This window comes from Phaenicophaeus curvirostris, chromosome 22, assembly GCF_032191515.1.
Source record: "Phaenicophaeus curvirostris isolate KB17595 chromosome 22, BPBGC_Pcur_1.0, whole genome shotgun sequence".
Lineage (NCBI taxonomy): Eukaryota > Metazoa > Chordata > Aves > Cuculiformes > Cuculidae > Phaenicophaeus > Phaenicophaeus curvirostris.
The window spans coordinates 161,887-176,953 of NC_091413.1; the positions used below are offsets into that span (position 1 = coordinate 161,887).

General features: G+C 44.7%; 2 protein-coding genes across 2 annotated transcripts; one reads left to right on the forward strand and one right to left on the reverse strand.

Annotated features, from left to right (window-relative positions):
• Positions 1 to 4,833: 4,833 nt before the first annotated feature.
• Positions 4,834 to 12,551, reverse strand: PARK7 (Parkinsonism associated deglycase). The gene is made up of 7 exons (XM_069874542.1): positions 12,498 to 12,551; positions 10,587 to 10,721; positions 9,594 to 9,695; positions 8,879 to 8,938; positions 7,967 to 8,036; positions 6,237 to 6,323; positions 4,834 to 5,296 (listed from the first exon to the last, which is right to left on the reverse strand). The coding sequence occupies exons 2-7, from the start codon at positions 10,674 to 10,676 to the stop codon at positions 5,136 to 5,138; spliced, it is 570 nt and encodes a 189-aa protein (XP_069730643.1). The 5' UTR covers positions 10,677 to 10,721; positions 12,498 to 12,551; the 3' UTR covers positions 4,834 to 5,135.
• Positions 12,552 to 12,567: 16 nt separating this feature from the next.
• Positions 12,568 to 14,478, forward strand: TNFRSF9 (TNF receptor superfamily member 9). Its single transcript, XM_069874541.1, has 7 exons — positions 12,568 to 12,708; positions 12,794 to 12,889; positions 12,964 to 13,101; positions 13,188 to 13,254; positions 13,410 to 13,567; positions 13,783 to 13,917; positions 14,178 to 14,478. Exons 1-7 carry the CDS (start codon positions 12,621 to 12,623, stop codon positions 14,303 to 14,305), a joined length of 810 nt encoding a protein of 269 aa, XP_069730642.1. The 5' UTR covers positions 12,568 to 12,620; the 3' UTR covers positions 14,306 to 14,478.
• Positions 14,479 to 15,067: the final 589 nt, after the last annotated feature.

The following is a 15,067-nucleotide window of genomic DNA, read 5'->3' on the forward strand; positions in this document are numbered from 1 at the left end:
TCCAATAGCATGAGGTTTAACAAGGACAAGTGCCGGGTCCTGCACTTGGGGCACAACAACCCTATGCAGTGCCACAGACTAGGAGAAGTCTGTCTAGAAAGCTGCCTGGAGGAGAGGGACCTGGGGGTGTTGGTTGACAGCAACTGAACATGAGCCAGCAGTGTGCCCGGGTGGCCAAGAAGGCCAATGGCATCTTGGCTTGGATCAGAAACAGCGTGACCAGCACGTCCAAGGAGGTTATTCTCCCTCTGTACTCGGCACTGGTGAGACCGCTCCTCGAATCCTGTGTTCAGTTCTGGGCCCCTCACCACAAGAAGGATGTTGAGGCTCTGGAGCGAGTCCAGAGAAGAGCAACAAAGCTGGTGAAGGGGCTGGAGAACAGGTCTTATGAGGAGCGGCTGAGAGAGCTGGGGGTGTTTAGCCTGGAGAAGAGGAGGCTGAGGGGAGACCTCATTGCTCTCCGCAACTACCTGAAAGGAGGTTGTAGAGAGGAGGGAGCTGGGCTCTTCTCCCAAGTGACAGGGGACAGGACAAGAGGGAATGGCCTCAAGCTCCGCCAGGGGAGGTTTAGGCTGGACATTAGGAAAAAATTTTTCACAGAAAGGGTCATTGGGCACTGGAACAGGCTGCCCAGGGAGGGGGTTGAGTCACCTTCCCTGGAGGGGTTTAAGGCACGGGTGGACGAGGTGCTAAGGGGCATGGTTTAGTGTTTGATAGGAATGGTTGGACTCGACGATCCGGTGCGCCTCTTCCAACCTGGTTATTCTATGATTCTATATTGAGGCCGCTCAGGGCCATGAGGGGCTCTTGGCACCCACAGCTGCTGCTCAGCCCCCGAAAACTTACCAAGATGTCTGAAGGAGCTTTGGGCATTCCTGCCCAGAACCGGACAGCTGTCAGCAGGCAACTTAAACGATGCTTTAGAACAGTGTTACTTCTCTGGTCACCAAGTCTTGAACAACAAATGAGAATGCACAACGAAGGAAAACTCAATCGTTACTAGACTGGAAGGATTAAGTCACAAAATTACATGTTATACTCTGCTAAAAAATAAAGATCTCTACAGATCTGGGGCTATAGTTGAAGTCAAACTACATAGTTAAGAGGAAGAAATCCTCTGTTCAGCACAGAGCAGACACGATTTTGATTGGAGAAGCACCTGCAGAAACACCCATTTGCACTCAGGGGATTCCTTTGATGCAGAACAGCAGCTACACAAGATTGAAAACCTGGAGAATCCTAAGCAGAATTCTACCATAACCATCAATGAGGAGATGATGGCAGCAGTCTTTAGAGCTGTTACTGAACTATGTACCTGAAACGCAGGACTTCTCTGGCTGTGGCTTGGGACTGTTGTCAGGGTAAGCTGGTGGGGATGGGGCTTAAGGCCAGAGCAGTTGTTCCAGCAGGGGCAGCCTGGCCCTTTTTGCTCTTCTTCCCAGAAACGTTTTAGCTTCCTGCCCTGTGACGATGCTGCAAGAACTGCAGGATCTCCATGAATGCCAAGAGCCAGGAAATGCTAGCAGAATAAGCCATTCGGCCGACGGATGAGGGCAGCAGGCAGGCACAGGCACGTCTGTGCTGCGGCCTGCTCAGCTCTCATTTCATGTATTCTGCTTTCTTTCCATACTGCATTTCACACAGATACACCATACGTAACACCACATACTAAACATGCTAAACTGTTATTTAACATTTTGGGTGATGATTTATTAATTCACTCAGTGTTTTCTTGCTTGTTCTTCAACCCCATATCCTACCAAAATGCAGTCTCACTGTAAAAGCAATGCATCCTTTATTCTGGAGGTATAGTAGGTGAACAAGAATGATGGTACGGACACAGTGCTTGTGACGACTTCTGCAGTTTGTACCTTCCCACCTCTCTGTTACATGCTTATCTTTCCAACCAAGCCCTCTGTCATCCAGGCTGCTGCAAGACAGCTGCCTTTTATCATTGTGGGATCACTGCTTATCGCCTGCATCACAATGCCTCTTTTCATTGAAAGAAAAAACAAAATAATTTCATTAAGTAGCCATTCGTTTCACACCTTGTAGTTTGGATATTCAAAATGGCTAACATGCTGTCCAAAGCTTGTAATTACTGGATGAAGCACATCTCCTTGTGTACTTTTACAGCTCTAAGAACTAGCGTGCAGACTGTTTTGCATCTGTTATGGTTGTGTTTGTCTCCACCTATTTTAAAAGTAATGGCTTTCCCTGTCTAGAAGATTATCCTTTCTCCATTGCTTGGAGGGACATATTCCTGGATTAGGATTTGTACCTGCTTACGCTACAGTGCTGTGTATTTTGCTTTCCTGATTTGGAAAGAAACTTGCCAAAGAGCTGCAGCAAAACCAGACCGCTCACTCTCCACGCGGTCTTTGTTCTGGATCATAGCTGCTTTGCTTACAAGCTTCTTCATTCCGAAGGAAAATATTTTTCAGCGTTGCAAGTATTCACTGCTGGCACTAGCATCTGTGCCATCTTGTGTACATGGTTTTTCCTAAGTTATACTGTACTCCTCAATTCAATAAAAAAAGCTCACTCCCAATTATGCATTAAAGCTTACACAACAATCAGAATGAAAAGAAACCCCCCATGCTATTCTTAAGAGAGGACAGGAGGCACCCAGCAGATGCTGACTACTTGTCCACAGAAAAAGAAACAAACAATCCCTCAAATCCTCCAACTGTCAGAACAAAAATGCTAGATAGAAAAGAGTGGATACACTCTCCAATTAAAGCCAAGTTCTGTGGCAGTAAATATCCAATTACCACAGGCTCTAAACTAAAGCTTGCCAATAATAAAAGGGCACAAAGTTTCTAGAGTATATGAAACAGCAGAAGAGCGCCTCATCTCACCTTTTGGTAGCAGATAAAGGGGATTTTAGGAAAAGAGATATGTAACAGCTAGGGAACCACTGTATGAAATGGATAAGGAGAGAAGAAAAAAGCATTTCACAATCGGAAGGCATTTTTAAAAAAAAAAAAATCACATCAACAAATTCCTTCTTAACGCTTGCCCTAAGAGGAAAATTAGCCCAATCTTAGTTCATACACTTCCCATAACTTAAAGGCTAGGTTAATGACACCTTGGCAGAAACAGAGTTCAGGTTTGCAGGACATCTGCTGTGTACAAGGTTGAGAACAGGGTCAGCTTTATGAAGGAAACTGATGCAAGCAGCATTACCACACTTCATTAACCAAGTCCTTTCTTGCTGAACACAGTGGAAGAATCTGCAAGTGAACCAGACACATTAATGGGCTCTAAGCTCATTTTACTGACTGCTTTTCCTGTTACTCTTTTAATAGGAGTAGGAAAGTCCAAATGTACACATTGAAAACCTCATTTCTGTAAACTGAACTCTTTCAGCCTTAGAATGAAAAATAAAAATGTATAATCAAATTTCTGGCTGCTTCACTAGTGCCTTATATTAGGAGAGTTCTGGAAGCCTAAATGCAATGCAAGCATGGATATATTTTCCTTCTAATGCTATAAACTAGTACTATGACCCAGGAATGCACAGCTTTTCCTGTATTCTGAATCATGCCCGTTTACAAACCAAGTGATTATTCCAGATTCTAGGACAAAGCATCTTTCCATCATTTGGTTTGCATTTGCATGGCAATACCAGTTAGACATGCAGATTTAATGAACAAACATGCCCAATCTTACCCAGATTATAACTTTTTGCATATCCTGAGCATATTTCAAAGCTAGAGAAACACATAAAAAATTTCCTAAACAAATTAGAGGCAGAGCATACAGCTAAAGCAGTTCTTCCAGTAGATAGTAACAATGTAGAGACATTTCTTAATTGTAAATTTGCAGAAGTACCTATGTATTTCATTACCAAACAGCAGTAATTGAGAATGAGCTTGTTTCTCATTAAAATAAGCAATCATAAGGGCACTTATACAGTCATATTCTACAGTTTAGACTGCACACTTCAGATGTGTGCAGAGTCAGGTCTCCAGGTGCTGTGGTAACTTCAGAGTCCAGTGAGATGCCATCTTGCGAGCGAGACTGCTCACAGAGCCATGTAACAGCAGAGTTATTTGGTAAAAGAAACGTAGCAAATACAAAAATTGATCCCAAAATCTTAATTCCGATTGGGATACAGCTCAACCTCTTCCTCCATAGACCTGTCCAGCAGCTCCTCTAAACTGACATATGCTCGCTTAAGACAGGCTTGTAGCAAGTTCTGATTTATAGTAAGTAGAAACAAGCACTGCTACCGGTGGTAAGCTAAGTCCAAACTTCCTGCTTTATGCTGATTATTAGCTGCCTAAACAGCTAAATAAATTTGCAATAGTTTAATGTAGAAGACAAATTCCAATGGTATCATCAACAACTTGCTAGCTACAGGAACTTCAGGATGCTTGACAGGGTAAGAATACTCCCACTTTTAAATTAGTTCCATGTTGTCTTAGAATTAATACTAGTTACTGGCCTTATTTGTATACAGGAAACTAAATATTGTTTTAACAAATCTGAAGTTACTACTTAATAATATTTTTCACAGAATTAGAGAATATCCTGAGCCAGAAGAGACCCACAATGATCATCAAGTCCAACTCCTGGCTCCGCATAGGGCAACCGAGAAGTCAAACCACATATCCAAGAGCACTGTCCAAACACTTCTTGAATACCAATGAGCTTGGGACCACGACCACTTTGCTAGGCAAGTTGTTCTGGTGCTTGACCACCTTCTCATTTGAGCTCATGCTTCAGAAGAACTGTGTGAGATTCTAGATGGAAGTTGTGCTGAGCAGTACATTGCTAGCCATAGGTCTGGGCTGGGAGAAAACACAGAAAGAAACAACACGCAAGCAGGGTTGCTTCATTTTTATTTACTCAGCAAACGTTTTCCCATGTGATTTTTAAATGCCATCCAAGAGCTAACTACGATTATTAGGTGCTGGTTGCTTTGTAGTGATGAAGTGGTTTTGCTAACAGGATCTTCTTCCAGAAATAAAGACCATTGGTTGGTTAAGGTAACACAGCTTAGGCAAGTACAATTGCTAATTTCACCTACAAACAAATGGTATTTAGAACAATGCATCTTGCAGTTATTCTACAAAGGACAAGAACCCCATCTGAAATTGTTTGACTCCACATCCCATGCCAGAATTTCACTCTTTCAGTATTAGAGGTGCCTTCACCTGTTCAGCCACTTCCTTCCCCAGCAGCGTTTCAACAATGGCCAGCCCAAATTCAAAACTTGTACCAGGGCCACGGCTGGTGAGGATATTCCCATCTTTCTCCACACGGCTCTCGGAGTAGGAGTAGTGTGCTTGTGGGGACACACAACAGAAAGAGGGTCAGTTTCCAGTGCAGTGCCCACAGCTGCTGCAGAGCACAGACCTGCCCACCACAGGGCACTGCGCCCGCTCCCTGCGGGCTACACCAGTGGAGGAGCAGCAGCTCCATGCTCCACAGAAGGCACCTCAGCCACTTGTGTAGGCCCAGCCTGCCTTGGGTTCTGTACCCCTGCCCCTCTGGAACCTAGCAGCTCATCACTGCCTGCAGGCCTCAGGGAGGAAAAGGGCCCGCAGGGAGCTATGGCAGCTTATCCACATGGTATAGGAATGCACCTCTGATTTGACAAGCTCTTCAAGAAGCGCTCGCTGTGCCTGTCACGTTCCCATGAGGTTTCTTTTGGAAGTCAGACTGCTGTTCACAACTTTCTTTTTTTTTCAAATGCATGCAGAAGAAACTCGAAGAACCCTGCCATCTCCTGCTCACCTGCAGACTCGCTCATGTTCACAGAATGACTTCTTAATAGCACTTCCACCACCACTTCCTTTAGGTATGAGAAAGGGTGGACCCATGAGCTGCTCACTGCGCCAAAGCACCGCTCATGGGAGAGCAGAAAGGTGCTGCTGGGGTTTGCTGCTGGGACCACTGAGGCAAAGAACCACAAGGACAAGAGACTGCTCAGCCTCAAGAGGATAGGGGAAAAAGTGCTCCTACCATGATAACAGCAGTGTATTTTCCCTCAAGAATGAGAATGTTAACATAGCCCTGCATTTTCAAGTTCAAATTTAAACATACTTAGAAATACCATGTTAGTATAGTCAGCTGAATTTTGATCATGTTCAGAAAAGCATTAAAAAAATCCAGAGATACAAAATAAGATACAAAACCTATTTTCGTTTCTTTAAGTCAGGGGTTCAGCTAAAAAAAAAAAATCTGAGAAGAGTTTACAGAAACTTACAAAAGTCATTACATACCTCCATTCATCATTTTGTCCTTGGCCAAAGGATGCGTTGTGACTTTGCTGCCAAACCCTATCCCATGTGCCAGAAGGGCAGTAGGACCTGTAAGGACACAAAATTGCACCAGTGACAAACTCTTTTCCTGCCACAAACACTTTTAAGAACAGAGTTCAGGAACCAGGCTCTCAAGGGGCCAAAGCCCACTGTGGACAGGCTACTTTTTATAAAACCAACACCAGCCCTATCTTTGAGGCAAAAAGCCTCAAAAAAGCCCAGAGCTGTATAATCTCTGCCATTCGATTACACAAAACTCCCTGTGTAGAGAAACAGATGAAGAAAAGAGAAGGTTTACGGAACACCCAGTTCATGCAGCTCTCCTACCAAAGACTGCTGCCTTTGAAGGAGACAAGAGCAATGGTCATTTTGCTTCCAGATAATGCATTTTATTTAAAACTGCTTGAGACTAACATAAGTCTGCATTTCAATCTGAATGTTAACTAGGTACAATTACTTTACAACCTTGTTAAGCCTTGAATTCAGAGATTTAACAAATAAAACTTAATTTGAGCAAGGCTTTACATGCTGAGTTGTGTGCCAAGCAGCATTTTGGACAGATCATGGGATAACTGCTAAGTTTTTTGTTTTAACAGTCTTTCTCTTTATTTTTCATACTTCCTCCGTGGCCTAAATTGAGGAAGGAGTTTGTGTCAAGACGACTTGGGTCATTTCACAGAAAATCCTTATGGGAATTCCAAAAATGCCCTGAAGGCAGGATTTGCCTAATGTGAGTTTCATTTCTGTATACTTGATTCATATCACATATAGTCCAGGAAATAACCTTCTTTGTGCTCATCTGGAATCAGCTCTAGGCAGTATTATACCTAAATAAATGAACTCTCCTAATTACAAAGGCCTTTGTTGGGCAAGTGTGAATTTAAAATTGTTCTGCAAGATACAGAGAGAGAAGACCACTGCCAAGTTCAAGAACACTCACAACTCTGTATGCGTATCACCTAACTGAAAAATGAAAGCAAAAAAACCCCAGCCACCTAACAGAAAACAACAGTGAAAACACACTCCAAAACACACTCTGTCAGACTGCCTTCCACACACACTGCTGCTGCTCTCCTCCTTCTCAGCTACAGGTACCTAAGCGAGCCTCTCAGTTCAGCTGGGAGCACTGGCAATTGTTCAGCTTGCTTTATGACATGCAAATCTTAAAAAGGAATGAACCAGACACCTAGCTGTGCAGAATATGCAAGCAGACAACCCTCTCCTCAGAGTAATTCCATCTTTTGCTACCTCTCAGATGAGGAAGGGTGAGCCTGTAACTCTATATTTACAGCCTTCCTTCTGAAGCTAAAGGGCAGGAGAGGAGATGTGAGATAAATTTATAGCAATGATGTTCTGCCAGCACTGTGTCCTCACAGAAAGCTCACCAGAACAAGCAAACATTTTCTAAAAAATCCTAGCACATTACCTTTCACTTTTTGTTTTAAAGACAGTAATACAACTGATTGGAAAGAACTGGGTACTATACAGAACTTATAGGATAAGCGTTCACAGTATTTTAGAGATTCCTCTACTATTAAATTTACAAAATGCTCAAATGCCAGTAGGTGCACGTACAGTCCAAATCCCTGCTACTAAACTACAGGAATAGAAATTTCCAGGACAGGAAACTGTCTGCATGCCCCTTCAAAATACCCAAATGCTTTACAAAACAAGATGCCTTGTTAACCCACCTGCACATATAGCAGCAATCAGGCCTTTTCTGCCTTCCTGGTCCTTCAAAATGTCTTTCACAACAGGAGACTGTGTGAAGAAACCATATCAAAAGTCATTGTTTGGCGTTGATTATCTGAAGCATGGCTGAAGTATTTTCCACTGCGAAGTGACAAACAAGTTGTACAAAGAAAACAAGCTGACAGCTCTCCAGCCTGCCTCAGGACAGAGGGTAACAAAAACACTAAGGAGAAAAACGGAAACTAATAAATACTTGCCCCACAACGAAAGAGTAAGGAAATCAGAAGGAACTGCAAGGAATTACACGGCCCACATAGAAGTTGGTTAATCCATGGACACAGAAAGTTGTTTGAAAACTTCACATGACAAATAGGGAAGAGTATTCATAAGATACCTCCAGACAGTCTCTATTACTCTTATGAAGATTTATAAGAGGTATTTGTCTCGTATTCCAGGGCTTACAAACTGTTTGATACCATCTAAATCCTATCTGACAGATCAACTTCTTTGTCTGTCTGCCTTCCACAAGGCATTTATACCACTACTACAATAATTTTGCACCACAGACAGAATTCTTGAGCATAGGAACACAGCCCCGTGGGTTCGGCCTGTTTTATATTTCATGGAATTAAATCTTCATTTGCAACTGTCTCATCTTCATATGATAATGAACAGAGATTTTCCCACAATACAGAGCACCCTTCCATTTTCATGCTGCTTAACTCAAGTCCACAAACTTACCCAGTTACCCCACCTATATATTCACAAGAAGGCTTTAAGACAATTAACAACTAGTTTACGGATTCATTCAGAATTTTGGTATGCTGAATTGAACTTGCTGGACTACTTAGCAAATGACCACCCACTGCTCATGAGGATGTCCATGAATCTTTAAGACACCACAACTTTACCTCTGACAGGTTTTGAGCTCCAAGGTTACCACCAGGCAGGACCACGACATCGTAAGGCCCCTAAATGAACAAAAGATAGAATTGTTCTGTTGAACAGAGGCTGATGCATACATGACAGTGTTTTAAGGCTGCTACAGCTGAGCTGAAAAGCAAAGCCATCTACCTTTCCTTCCACTGACCAACACTTTCTCATCAGAGAAACAGTTCCAGTTATGGGACAAATACTGTTTTTCTATTCCAGGAAGAGTCTATTATCAGTAAAGTGTGTTACAGGAACTAACTTTTAAGCCTAGTGCACTTAAGAACTTCAGCAAGCAAACAGTAGCTCCTGCACTGTACAGAAAAGTGGTTTTGCTCCAGCCTTACTGTACAGGTCCGAATATAACATTGTCTGGCTTCCCAGTGGAACTTTTCAGTTGTTCCAAATCACGGTATTCTGTTAAGCCAACTAACATGCAAAACAAGGCTCTCTGGTACTTAGCAAAAACAAACACCTGACCATAATCAAGAAACCTGTATGGCACTAGCATGCTATAAAGCAGGACAAGACTCAAGAGGAGCATGGTGGAACTGTGCATGTCTGTGATTCACAACTGCATAGAGCAAACAACATGCAACAGATTTCTAAAGGTAATGCATAAGCTTTCCAAATCCACTTCTGAAATTGTGAGAGAGGCTATGTCGGCCCTTGTATCAGATCAGGGTGATGACCAACCTCTTTTCTGGCATCTTCGAGACTGGCATCAGGACAAATGAAGACATCTCGACTGCACTGCACTGGTTCTTTACCTGCCAGGCCTGCAACGGTCACTTTGATCTAACAGAAGAATACACGCATTGTTACAATTTAGGAATTTAGGGCATTTTTCTTATACGCTAGTTCTTCAGTAGTACACAGAATAAGCGAAGCACTACTCAAAGTTGTCAAGAACAGGGCGATACTTAAGCTTCCCCGAACAATGATTAAGTCCAAACACACAAGGTAAATAGCGATATTCACCTAGGGATTAACAAAGACCTCTCATAGTTCAAATTTTGAAACAGGGCATTTAGAGAGTATCTGATCCCACAGGTTTTAAACAAAACAATACAATCCAGGAAAGCCAGACTAAGTAGATCAGATAATGAACTTAAGTCTCTCTGCAGTCTAAAGCCATTCTACACTTATGGTGTCTTCAAGTTTCTCTCTCAACTTTTAGATAACATCACAGGTGCACATGGCACAGCTCACATTCATGAAGTAAGTGGACAAGCTTGTACTTCTCATGGCAGCCAAAATAGGAGTACATTAATGGAATGACAAAAGTTGCAAGAGAAGTTAATTTTTATTCCAGTCATTTCTACGCGTGTGAAGTCAGTGTATTTATTTAAAAGCTTATTTTCACATCTAATCAGATGATAACAGTGTGTACCACTACAGCTGCAAAAGCAACAAAGAGCATAAGGAATCCCTTATAGCCTGTTTTCCAACAGGGTAAGCTTTACTTGAAACACCTGCTCTAGTCTACATCAGTCTCGTATTTTAGAAGTTCATCTTTTGCACAGATGTCAGCTGTCACACATGCTTATCTGGGGCATGGCACAGGTAAACTTTCACCTCATATAACCGACTATCTTGAACTCCTAGCAACGGACCTCAACGTGAAAAGCAAAGGTTGTCCCCTTGACCAAGCACTCATAAAAGATTTTTCATTGTCTGCATACTCACTCCAGCTCTCCTCATAACATCTGTAGGGATTACAGTTTCCATTTCTTCTGCCCCTTTTGCTAGAATCACCAGTGCTCTTTTTGATGCCATATCTTGAGGGGCTGCCTTTCAGTGAGATGATTGTGAAGGGAGGGGCTGAGGGGCAGAAAAAGACAATGGGGTTAGAAGGCAAATCTCCTAGTACAATTCTTCCCTGTAACAGTAATATGCATTTTTGCATTACCTTTCACTCAAGCTGCCTCAAAATGATTCACTAGCTTTAATTAATATTCATAGCAATCACATTTAACTAAAGGGCTTTTTACAGAGAATGCATTATGACATTAAGAGATTAAGACATCTGTGCAACAGGAGCCACAGCACCGGAACATGAAGCAGCTTGGGCTAATCAAGAGCTTGTGTGACTCGAGTGTGCCAGAAAGAGGGGTTCAAGGTGGGTGGCAGAGCTGTTTTCAATTTGCACACCCTCACTCATACCCAGACTACTGACTCCCACCCAGGTCATCATTTGTAACTAGGCTCGCAAGAGCTTTGACCTAAAGTCTGATATTTAGTTTCCACACAGCACATTTAATGAAGAGCTTCCCGTAATTTATGTAATGACTCGACCAGTACTTCTGCAAAACCTGAGCAATAGATTTTCCTGAGCATCTCACGATTTGTGGGGGAGAAACGTGTGCTTACATGTGCGATGGGGGAGCGGACCACATAACTTAGCAAATGGAACAAACTAGACTGAAGATACTTTTTTTCAGCTCTGAAATTCAAGTTGAGGTGAACGGCCAAGTTTCCATTTAAAGGTTAAGGTAAATTTATCTACATTGCGTAAGAAGCACACTAAGTCATAGTGGTTTGGGCAGAAGTCTGTGAAAGCATCTGTGCTACGAGAAGGCATTTCACAGGTCATTCACTCTACAAGGCAGGATTTTCCTGTATAGGGAACTTCCACCCAGAAATGCATGTAGCATCTGAGAGCTCTTCACGAGATTTGCATATAGTTGCCTTCGTAAAAGAAAACCATCTACTCACCTTGCGTCAACTTCATCTATTTTCAGGTTCGCTCCCTAACATTAGTCTCATTTAGATGTTACTTCTAGAACGCAGTGAGAAACAGCAGAATGTCCTGCAGGATGCAGAACCCACACGAGCAGATCACATTCTCACTAGGTTGGAAAAGACCCGCAGGATCATTGAGTCCAACCATTTCTATCAGGTAGACTCGGTGTAGTGAGTCCTGCTTTCAGAACAGCTTTTTACGCACTATCAAACATGGGGCCAATCAAACAAGTGCGCCCATGTCAGAATCACACAGAATCAGTAGGTTGGAAAAGACCCACTGGATCATCGAGTCCAACCATTCCTACCAGCCGCTAAGCCCTGCCCGTCGGCACTTCCCTGGGCAGCCTGTTCCAGTGCCCAACGACTGCTTCCGTGAAATTTTTTTTCCTGATATCAAGCCTGAACCTCCCCTCGTGAAGATTGAGGCCATTCCCTCTCGTCCTGTCCCCTGTCACTTGGGAGAAGGGCCCAGTTCCCTCCTCTCCACAACCTCCTTTCAGGTAGTTGTAGAGAGCAATAAGGTCTCCCCTTATTGCAGGTATCAGCAGAACTTCAGGACAACCAGAGCTTCTTAACAGTTCATCCTGAAGATACGCATTCATTATACAAAATGAATTTTTGTACAAATTTCACTAACTAGCGCCGGACCGCCCGGCAGAAATACCGAATTCGCTTCTATCGTACACAAAGGCCAATTCACGTTTCGCCCCGCTCTCTCGCAAGCTCCCACCGAAGCGGTCTCCTCGAGGCTTTTCCCTCTCCGCTAAACCGGCAAAGGGCGGCCGCTCCCGCCCCCTCGCCGCCCCCCCGCCTCGGCCCCGGCCGAGCCCGCCGCCCCCGGCCCGCACTCGCCTGTCGCCGGTCGCGAGCGGGGAGGCCGCGCGGGGCGCGCCGGGAAGCGGGGGGGCGGCGGGGCGGGGCCGGGCTCCCCGCTAAGGGCCGGCGGCGCGCGGCTCTCCCCCCCAAACCCCCGCCATGGCCCCCGCGCTGCTGCCCGCGGCGCTGCTGGCGCTGGCGATCGCCCCGCGACCCGCGGCCGCCGCGCCGCCCGTCTGCCCGGCGGGTGAGCGGCAGGGCCGGGCAGGGCAGGGCCGGGCCGGGCCGGTGCGGCCCCGCCCCACGGCAGACATAGTGTGTCTCGTCCGCAGGTTCGTTCGCGGAGGGCGCGGGCTGCCGGCGCTGCCCGGACGGCACCTTCAGCGCGGCGGGGCGCGGGAGCTGCTCGCTCTGTAGGAGGTGCGAAGGTACGGGCCGGCCCGCCATCCCGAGCGGAGAGCGCCAGCCGCCCCGCGCCTCAGCCGCGTTCCCTCCCCCGTAGGAATCCTCCGGTATTTGAAGGAATGCTCCCCGGACGGCGACGCGGAGTGCACGTGCCGGGCCGGGTATCGCTGCGGCGGCGCCGGCTGCTCCCGCTGCGAGCGGGGCTGCCCCGCGGGCCAGGAGCGCGCCCGCCGCGGTAAGGCCGCGCGGGGCCGGGGGCCGCGCTGGGCTGTGTTTTAAACGGTCATCTTGTAAGAACTGATCTGTCCTCGTCTGTTCAAGGTTGCCAGCCCTGCCGCTATGGAACTTACAATGATCAGCCCAATGGCTTCTGTAAAAACTGGACAAAGTAAGTAATCTAAAAATAAATGTTGCTTGAAATGTTATGTTTATGTTATGCTTATGTTTATAAAAATAAATGTTATGCTTGACTAGATTTCCCTCCCTGCCCCCCCCCCCCCTTTTTTTTTCTTTCTTTCCCAGTCTGCTTTAATTGTCTTTCAGGTGCTCTGGAAACCAGGTCCTGGAGCCTGGAACCCCATCAAAAGATGTCATTTGCAAACAGGCTTCAGATAATCTTAATTTAGTTAGCAAAATTACTGCTGACTACCATGGTCTACCTACCACGTCTCCAACAATTCCATTTTCTATCACAATGTCAGGTGAGTCATTGTAAAATATTGCTTATAGAGGTACAGAATTATGACCTACTTTGAAACATACTGTAGTTCCTTCACTTACCCTTTAAAGCAAGAGTGCATCCCCAGTGTTGCGGAGTTACCCAAAAGCAGAGTTGGAGACAAAAGTTGTTAGCTAATCCAAGGGCAGTATAATTTTGTTCGATAACACTTCTGAGGGAATGTTGTTTGCTCCCTAGGGAAGGACCTCCAGGCGGATATGATGACAATTTCACTGACTGTAGCTGGGTTGTTGTGCTTAGTGGTTCTGCTGCCTTCATGCATATGCTTCAGTATCTGGCAGAAAAAGAAGCTACACGCGGTCTTCAAGAAAAGTAAGATAGATGCACTCTTCAATTTATTTTCTGTTTTTGAAACTAGGCAGAAATCAGGAATCCAGGTGTTTTATTATCTTTCAATAGTGCCAGATAGCTCCATGTTTTGGCCTTGTTTTATCAGGTATACACGCAGTAGAGGAATTATTTCAAATTACTGTATCTTTTGGAAAACTTCCTGCACTTGTGACCGAGGAAGGGTGAAACAAGATGGGTGATAAAATACAACAGTAAGTGAAAAGTCTTATCTTTTTCTTTAGTGCGTACCATACCTGAACAATCAATTCAGGAAGATGATGCCTGCAGCTGCCACTTCCCTGAGGAAGAACAAGGTGAATATCAGGACTGTGGCAAATCCACTGAATTCAGAGATCTCTTGGTGAAATAGGGATTGGACTGTCCAAGTCATCCACATTTGCATTTGATTGGAACACATAGTAAAACCTGTTTACATAAATGGAGAAGGCATGGGAATTTGTGAATTGCAGAGCACTAAGCAGCCCAGCTGCTGAGAAAAAAAGTGCATCTTTTCAATTTCTTAAAAATAAAAAAATTAAAACATGTAGTTGTCTGACTTTCTTCCTCGAGGAGTAGGAATCATATTTCTAAGGAGCAGTACTTGATCTACATATAGAAAGAAGCGCTGCACTGAAAAGCACTAACAGAAGGGCTGAATGGCTTTCTTGGTCCCTCTTGCAAATAGTGCCTGAGACAAAATTCACATGCAATCTGAAAGCAGCTGATGCTGAAAAGGAGGAATCTATCTCCAGCACCTGGTAGAGCCACCTGTGATACGCATGGTCTCTGCTACCATTACTACCCATCCTCTCAGCCACAAGCTGTAGCTCATCCTCAAGTTTGGCTCAAACCCAGTGGTCTTAGGGTTCATTTACACATACAGACAGACCTAATTTCAGATCCCATTAGCCTTAGCAATAACTCACTGGCCTGACCACTGCACTCCTTAGATGTAGGGGAGAGGAGGCCTTAAAAATCTAGAGCTGCAAAGCACTTTTGTAACAGCTTGCATCTGCTGTTGCATTACATGGATAGGCTTGTGGCAGTGGAAACACTGAGAGAAGCTGTGGTCAACTTGATCTTAGAAATAGAAATATAAGTTAGTGTGCTCCTGGACCGCACCACCTTCAGC